We start from the raw sequence: 9,321 nt of genomic DNA on the forward strand, positions 1-9,321 counted from the left end.
CCCAGAAAGGAGAACCTGCACCCCTACAGACCCGCACTAGAACATAGCAAGTGCTTGATGGTCTCCTTTTCATTTTCAGTGAGGCAACTCCTGCAGGCGTCGTTGGGCGGTAGTCCCGTGCGACCTATGTCCGGCTATGACCCCTGTTAAGGTACTAATCGACCTCTTATCGAACGCCAGTAACTCCTTCGCTCTCCTGTCCTAACAGACCCACACATGAACATAGCAAGTGCTCGATAGTCTCCTCTTCATTTTCAGCAAGGCAACTCCCGCAGGCGTCGTTGGGCGGTATTCCTATGCGGCCGCCATGCGACCTATGTGCCTTCGCCGGAGCTTATGGCATCCCTCTCAGAAACCTCCCAGAGATACGTTCGCAAGATCACCCTGATTGTAGAAAAACCGCCTTCCCAGAAAGAGAGAACCTGCATCCCTACAGACCCGCACTAGAACATAGCAAGTGCTTGATGGTCTCCTTTTCATTTTCAGTGGGGCAACTCCTGCAGGCGTCATTGGGTGGTACTCCCATGAGGCCTATGTCCGGCTATGACCCCTGTTAAGGTACTAATCGACCTCTTATCGAACGCCAGTAACTCCTTCGCTCTCCTGTCCCTACAGACCCGCACATGAACATAACAAGTACTCGATAGTCTTCTCTTCATTTTCAGCAAGGCAACTCCTGCAGGCGTCATTGGGTGCTAATCCCATGCGCCCGCCATGCGACCTATATGCCTTTGCCGGAGCTTATGGTATAACTCTAAGAAACCTCCCAGAGATACGTTCGCAAGATCACCCAGATCGAAAAAGAACCGGCTTCCCAGAAAGGAGAGCCTGCATCTCTACAGACCCGCACAAGAACATAGCAAGTGCTCCATAGTCTCCTCTTCATTTTCATCAAGGGAACTCCTGTAGGCGTCGTTGGTATGTGCCTTCGCCGGAGCTTATGGCATCCCTCTAAGAGACCTCCCAGAGGTACGATCGCTAGATCACCCAGATTGTAGAAGAACCGGCTCGCCAGAAAGGAGAAAGTGCTCGATAGTCGTTAATTGCTGTTCCTATACGCCCGCCATGCCTATGTGCCTTCGCCGGAGCTTATGGCATCCGGCTTGCTATGTTCATGCTCCAAGAGACCTCTCAGATATACGTTCGCAAGATCACCCAAAATGAACATAGCAAGTGCTCGACAGTCTCCTCCTTATCCTCATCAAGACAACTGCTGTAGAAGCTATTGGGCGGTATTCCTATGTCCGCCACCATGCGGCCTATGGCACAGTTTACGGTTCTGACCCCTGTTAAGGTACTAATCGACCTCTTATCGAACGCCAGTAACTCCTTCGCCCTCCTCTGGTCGATGACAGGCCAGAGCGCCCTAGCATTCACCGAGTCCCATTGTGCCACTGATGCCGCTCCGGCCATCTCTTATACTGTGTTCAGTAGCTCGACAAATGGCGCGTACGGAAGACCGGTGACTGGTTCACCCACTGGCGTATACATCAGCCCCCTCATTCCCTGGAATCCTCTCATGTCCGGAAACCAATGTCAACGTCACATTGTGGTTAATCCGGGTTAATCTCACATTGTGGTTAATCCGGGTAAATCCCCACCAAAAAATGACAAAGTCAGCCCATGAACCATTTAAGACGTGGTTACGACTTCAATGGTAAAGTTTCGACAAAAAAAACCATGTCTACTTTTACTTTAATCACGAATTGTTAGAAGTCGACACACGACAACATTGGCATGTCATGCATGTTGTAAGTACTCGGTAGACATGACAGTACACATTCCATAACCAATATTACGTGTGCCAAGAATTAACCATTGCATGGTGACATGTTCCTCAACACTATTTTGTGCACGGGGTTTACAACAATGTCATACATTTTTCGGTCACAACATGCATGAACGGCGTGTCGCAGTGCGACAGCTCTTTGGGGAGAATTTACATGACCATATGTGGCTTGGTACCTCGCAAACTTCGCAGGCATTAAGGGGGGATAACCCTCGCTTAATTTTTTTTTGTCGATTTTCTCGGAAGAATTCGAACGCAGGAGTTATGCGGACATGGGCTATAGTGGCACAAACTCGATATCCATATTCAAGGCGAAGGGTCCCCACCCTAAAAAGACATTAGAGAGTTAAAGAAGGTGCAGCGGAGCGGGCCCGGTTCGGCTAGTATAGTGAAAATCTGAGAGCATCTAGCCATCTAGTCAGTCCGTCCGTCTGTCTGTTGAAATCACGCTACAGGCTTGGAAATGAAGATAATTAGCTGAAACTTGCACAGATTTTTTCATTGTCCATAAGCAGGTTAAGTTCGGTGATATGCTATTTTGGACTATATCTTGATACAGCCCCCATATAGACCGATCTGCCGATTTTAGGCCCATTAAAGCCCCTTTTATTATCAGATTTCACTGAAATTTGCCACAATGCTTTGCATTTGGCTTCTCGACATCCGTGTCTATATTTGTATCGGTCTATATTTGTATATGGCTGCCATACATACCGATCTCCCGATCTAAGGTCTTGAGCCCATAAATGATGAAATTATTACCTGATTTCGCTGAAATTTGTCACAAAAGACCTATGATGGGATTTTCGACATACGTGTCCTATATGGTTCAAATCGATCTGTATTTAGATATAGCTGCCATATATACCGATCTGAGGTCTTCAGTCCATAAAAGGTGAAATTATTACCCGATTTCGCTGAAATTTGGACAGAAAGCTGTGTTAGATCCTTCAACAGGCTTTGCGACATCCGTGTAGTATATGGTTCAGACCGGTCTGTACTTGGATATCGCTGCCATATATACCGATCTCTCGAACTAAGGTCTTGAGCCGATAGAAGGTGAAACTATTACCTGATTTCGTTGAAATTTGGCACAGTACGCTGTGTTAGACCCTTCAACATCAGTGTTTAATGTGACCCCCATCGGCCTATTTTTCGACATAGCTGCAATATAGACCGATCTCCCGATCTAAGGTCTTGAGCCCATAAAAGGCGCATTTATTAGCCGATTTGGCTGAGATTTGGCACAGTAACTTATGTAAGGCTTTTTGACATCTGTGCCCTATATGGTTCAGATCGGCCTATAACTAGATATAGCTGTCATACATACCCATCTCCCGATTTTAGTCCTTGGACCAGTAAAGCAGCTTTTAATACCCAATTTCGCTGAAATGTGACACAGTGAGTTGTGTTAGGCGCTACGACGGCCTCGTTCAACTTGGCTTCCATCTGTCAACATTTGGATAGAGCTGCCATATATATGGTCTTGGCCCCATAAAAGGCGTATTTATTATGCGATTTGGCTGAAATTTGGCATAGTGACCTAAGTTAGGCTTTTCGACATCCGTGCCCGATATGGTTCTGGTCGGTCTATATTTGGATATAGCTGCAATATTGACCAGTATTTAGTTTTAACAACTTCAACAGTGAATAACAATTATTGGAGGGAACATCGGGCGATATACATATATGGCAGCTATATCCAAATGTGAACCGATTTTTATGAAATTTACCAGCAATATCGAGAGTCAAGAGAAAGATCTTCCTGCTTAAATTCCTGACAATCGGTTAAAAAATGGCCATTTTATTGCATTATTACTGCAAATCGGACGAACATATATATGGGAGCTATATCCAAATCTGAACCGATTTCGAGCAAACTTCTCTGATTTTTCGTGGTATTCATTGAGGAAAGCGTTTTGCAAAATTTTGGCAAGATTGGCTAATAAACGCGCTTGTAGTGGGTCTTGGAGTGAAAATCGATCGATATATATATATATGACCGCTATATCCAAATCTGAACCGATTTTTTTTGAAATTCACGGGTAATGTTGAGAGTCATAAGAAAATCCTTCCTGCCAATTTTCGAGAGAATCGGTTAACAAATGACCATTTTATTGCATTATTACTGCAAATCGGACGAACGTATATATGGGAGCTATATCCAAATCTGAACCGATTTCGAGCAGACTTCACTGATATTGTGGTATTCATTGAGGAAAGCGTTTTGCAAAATTTTGGCAAGATTGGCTAATAAATGCGCTTGCAGTGGCTCTTGGAGTGAAAATCGGGCGATTTACACATATGACAGCTATATCTAAATCTGCACCGATTTCCATGAATTTCTCCAGTAACGTCGAGAGTCATAAGAAAATCCCCCAGGCCAAATTTCGAAAGAATCGGTTAACAAATGACCATTTTATTGCAGTATTACTGCAAATCGGACGAACATATATATGGGAACTATAGCCAAATCTGAACCGATTTTTTCCAATTTCAATAGGCATCGTCTCTAGGTCTAGGTCGGTACATGTCTGTACCAAATTTCAAGACGATCGGATGAAAACTGCGACATGTAGTTTGTACACAAATTAACATGGACAGGCGGACAGACAGAGAGACGGACATAGGTAAATCGAATCTGAAAGTGATTCTGAGTCGATCAGTATACCTATCTCCATCTCTCTGGGTATTACAAACAAATGCACTAAGTTATAATACCCTGTACCACAGTAGTCGTGTAGGGTATAAGACCAAAAAAAGCGTGCTAAGCTCGGCCAGGTCGAATTTTGGGAACCAACTACCATGGATTCTGCTAAAATATGGGTTATAGACCGATTTGTACCGTACTGGGCCCAGTTTTGGAAAATCATAACAGAACACTATATGCGAAATTTCAGCCAAAGCGGATAAAAATTGCGTTTTCCAGGGGCTGAAGAATTCAAACCTTTAGATTGGTTTATATGGGAGCTATATCAGGATATCCACTGATTCGGACCGTACTTAACATAAGTGTCGAAAGTCATAACAGAACACCACATTCAAAATTTCAGCCAATTTAGACAAAAATTGCGTTTTCCAGGAGCTGAAGAAATCAAATCGAGAGATCGGTTAATATGGGAGCTTTATCAGAAAATCCACCGATTCGGACCATACTTAACATAAGTGCTGGAAGTCATAACAGAACACTATAGCAAAATTTCAGCCAAATCGGATTAAAACCACGCGTTGTAAGGGCTCAAGAAGTCAAATCGGGAGATCGGTTTATATGGGAGCTACTAATATGTCACGTTCTTCATAAACTGAATTTCGATTTTATTTCGATACGATTTTGTTTGGTATTTACTTGTCCTTTAAACGACACTGGGGATAGACATTGAAAAAGATAAACCCGATTCAAGGGGGGGTGCATCTTAGAGCAGATAACCAAACTTTTTGCATGCATACTCTTGCATCCGTATGTCTCAAATTCCAAAATTTTTTTTCCAAATTTTTAATTAAAATTTCTTTTGGTTTCTTTACTATCAACCCCTTCCATGCGAGCATCTTTAAACCTTTTTCTTCACATATCTCTAAATTTAACAACTTATACTTAAAGTAGTTCACAATGAATAAATAAATGGGGAAGCATACAATTTGGGGTTTTTTTTTGAAAAAAAAAACTCACACATACATAAACAAATTTGATTTTCTTATTAAAAAACTAAATCACAGATTCTCAACAAAAAATTACTTTCTTCTGCCGTTTAACAAATAACACAAGAGCACTGCCAACAACAATTGGCCAGGGCAAGGCAGCTGGCCAAACACGTTTGCACCTAAAGATCTAATCATCTGTGAGGACAGTAGCTGAAGTAGGGAAACAGTTTGCAGTGCAGCGAATAAAATCTTTTCGGATCAGTTTTGGTATCAAACCCATCGACTTTGACCACATTCCATTGGTTTTTCATTAGGGCATAGCTAAAGGAGACTTGATCCTGATACGAATCGGGTCGTATGAATTCCATGGGCTCCAAATGGGAATGGAAATTGTCCACCACAGTCAGGGGGACCTTGAGAAGATGTTCTGAAAAAGCAAAAGTCATAAAAGATGTTAGCAAGAGCAGAAACAATAAAGTCTTGTGCTTGTACTCACCTATAATAAAACCCATGGTAACATCGTCAGGAAATCGTATTTTATCACCAATACTTATGAATTTACCACCACCTGCTATGGGCAGCATTTTCAATGTAAGGGCTCGACTCAGACAGAAGCCAGCACCACCTGTTGCAAACCAAAATGTAATCTTTTTGTTCAATGTCGTATTTTTCTGCAAGGATGAAAAAGACAAAAGAAGCAAATGAAATAACAGCAAACAACAACACCAACACAGATTAAATCACTATGAGTATCTGTACAAAGAAGCTCGTATTTTGTCGCAGGACTTTAAGCTGCTGAGCCATAAAACGAGACATGCAGACTTTACTGATAATATTAATGAAAGCTTTAACCAAGATTTATGCCACAATACGTTTCGCCTCAAATGGGATTTTATTAAAAATTTAAGACTTCTAAGTGACTACATGGACATTTTAAGACAATAAATAATTAAAGTTGCCAAGTAATTTGGACTCAAACTGAAATATTATCTGGGGTAAAGGAGATGGAATGTATGATGGAAGCATCCTTGACAGGATATTTTTAAAATATTTTTAAACTGTGCAACTTTGAGGGCATGGGCAAATGGATAACTACACAGAATGTTAACAGATGGTCTACAGGAAGGACACTCCTTAAATTACCTGTTTCACTTTTGTGTGTGTGTATGTGTCATTGATGTGTAGCAAAAATTAACAACATTTTAATCTCTAAGGAACAATTACTGCGCATAGGATAGGCTAGAACATTATAAACTGGATTTCAAAAAGTTTGTTGTGCTATAATCACGATTGCTAGCAACATACAAATAAAGTAGGCTAATAAAATATTCACTCAAATGTATGTCTTATTGGAGTTTCACTACTATAATCTTTAATGGAATGAAGAGCTTTTTTTCACAAACACTGATATTATGGGGGTACACTAAGTTCGGCATTTCATTTGTATCATCTTGGAATATAGGTGCAAGATCATACAGGTTAGCTGACACAAAGTGTTATCAATTGAAACGACCAAATTTGTATGAAAATTCGGCAGACCCCGGCCGGGATTCGAACCTGGGCACACGGAGTAACAGCGAGAACCGTTGCCGTTATCTAGCGTTCAAAGCCATCAATACAACTTCCAACAGATGCACAGAATTATATGAACCATGAAAGTGGTGTCATTGTCGCAGAAAAAAAGTCTGTCATTACACAAAAACACAGGCATTAAAGTCGGCCGGGCCGAACTTTGGATACCCACCACCTCGGGTCTATATGTAAACCACCTTTCATCAAAACCCGGTGAAAATTGCATACCTTATGTCCCATAGCAGTTTTATCGCAATATGTTCCGATTTGGACCGAATAGTGAAAAGCACAAGTCATTGTTCATTTGTGTGTAACAAAATATTGGTCTTTTTAGTAGCTTTGTCTAAAAATTAACCGATCTGAACCATAAACGACACGGATGACGAAAAGCCTAACCTAACACACTGTGTCAAATTTCGGTGAAATTGGATTATAAATGCGCCTTTTATGGGGCCAAGACTTTAAATCGAGATATCGGCCTACATGGCAGCTATATCCAAATCTGGACCGATTTGTGCCAAGTTGCAGAAAAATGTCGAAAAGCCTAACACAACTCACTGTCCCAAATTTGAGCAAAATCGGATAATAAATTTGGCTTTTATGGGTCCAGGACCCTAAATCGGAGGATCGGTCTATATGGCAGCAATGTTCAAATCTGGGCCGATCTGGGCAAAATTGACGAAAGATGTCGAGGGACTTAACTTAACTCACTGTCCCAAATTTCAGCAAAATCGGATAATAAATGTGGCTTTAATGGGCCTAAGACCCTAGATAAGAGGATCGGTCTATATGGCAGCTATAACCAAGTCTGCACCGATCTGGGCGAAATTAACGAAGGATGTCGGAAGGCCTAACACAACTCATTGTCCCAAGTTTCAGCAAAATCTGATAATAAATGTGGCTTTTATGGGCCCAAGACCCTAAATCGGCGGATCGGTCTATATGGCTGCTATAACCAAATCTGCACCGATCTGGGCCGAATTAACGAGGGATGTCGGTAGGCCTAACAGAACTTATTGTCCCAAATTTCAGCAAAATCGGATAATAAATGTGGCTTTTATGAGCCCAAGACCCTAAATCGACGGATCGGTCTATATGGGGGCTATATCACGATATAGTCCGATTTAACCCCTTATCGAACTTAACCTGCCTACGGACCAAAGAAGAATCTGTGCAAAGTTTCAGCTCAATGTGTTTATTTTTAAAGACTATAGCGTGATTTCAACAGACAGACGGACGGACATGTCTAGATCGTCTTAGATTTTTAGAGGGCGTAATTTTTATCCGATTTGCTGAAATGTTGCGCATACACTTTTTCCATTACCTCTCAAATATGTGCTTAACATGCAATCATTGATTGAGCACTCAATGATATGTGCGAAGTTTTGCCCTGTTCCGTAATGGAATGTTCATGGGCAAAATTTGCAATTATTTCCTATTAGTGTAGGTCGGTTTGAATTATAAATGGGCCATACCGGTCTATATTTAGATATAGCTCCCATATAAACCGATCTTGCGACTATACTTCTTGAGCCCTTATAGGGCTCAATTCTTTGCCGATTTGGCTGACATTTTGCATAATAACTTTTTCCATTACTTCTCACATGCGTGCTTAATATGATCTGAATCGGTGTATAACCTGATATAGCTCCCACATAAACCGATATTCCGATTATACTTCTGGAGCCTTAGAGGGCGCAATTCTTATACGATTTGGCTGAAATTTCCATGACATCCAATATAAATTTTTAAATGCCTATAAAATAACTTGACCATGACTCCTTGATTGGGTTTAGACTCTGAGTTGGCCGTTAGTAAGCTCTAATGTTTGTACGTGCGCTCTTTTCAGTCAACACCATCATTTTGGGAGTTTACGAATTGCTTAATTTTGAAATCTTTTCATTGCCGAGGCATTATGCCATTATTCTGCATTGCAATTTTTACCTCCTATTCTAAATTTACGCATTGCCTCAATTTTTGAAATGTTAAAGTAATTTGAAACTTTTTAAAAACGATTATAGGACTTACAATGTCTTTTACGTTTCTCTTTGCGTACAAAAAGAAAAATAAATCAATACCTTGCTAAGACTTAATTGACCTTATGCAGAAATGTGTTAAAAAGAATTAAATATTCATTTTATCCCTACCAGGTGAATGAAATTCAATAGGGGTACTTCCCTTCTTCCTTGGGGACATGCTTGGACAACCAAGAATACACAAAAAAAAACAAGAGATTTGTTTTCGTATGAAAGAATGAATAAAGCTGGGTTGTTTTTGTTAGAAACTTTTGTTTTTGTGGCCCAGAGGATTTCAGCAACAAT

General features: G+C 41.0%; 1 protein-coding gene across 1 annotated transcript in view; it reads right to left on the reverse strand.

The window, feature by feature from the left end:
- Window positions 1-4,283: 4,283 nt before the first annotated feature.
- Window positions 4,284-9,321, reverse strand: part of LOC106093845 (fringe glycosyltransferase) — a 91,140-nt gene continuing 86,102 nt past the window's right edge. Inside the window, exons 6-7 of the mRNA XM_059361788.1 lie at window positions 5,925-6,099; window positions 4,284-5,855 (exon numbers count right to left, since the gene is read on the reverse strand). Of these exons, the coding sequence (XP_059217771.1) occupies window positions 5,620-5,855; window positions 5,925-6,099 (411 nt within the window). The 3' untranslated portion in view covers window positions 4,284-5,619. The remainder of the gene's footprint in view (window positions 5,856-5,924; window positions 6,100-9,321) is intronic.

The sequence above is a fragment of the Stomoxys calcitrans genome, chromosome 1, assembly GCF_963082655.1.
Source record: "Stomoxys calcitrans chromosome 1, idStoCalc2.1, whole genome shotgun sequence".
NCBI classification, from domain to species: Eukaryota; Metazoa; Arthropoda; class Insecta; order Diptera; family Muscidae; genus Stomoxys; species Stomoxys calcitrans.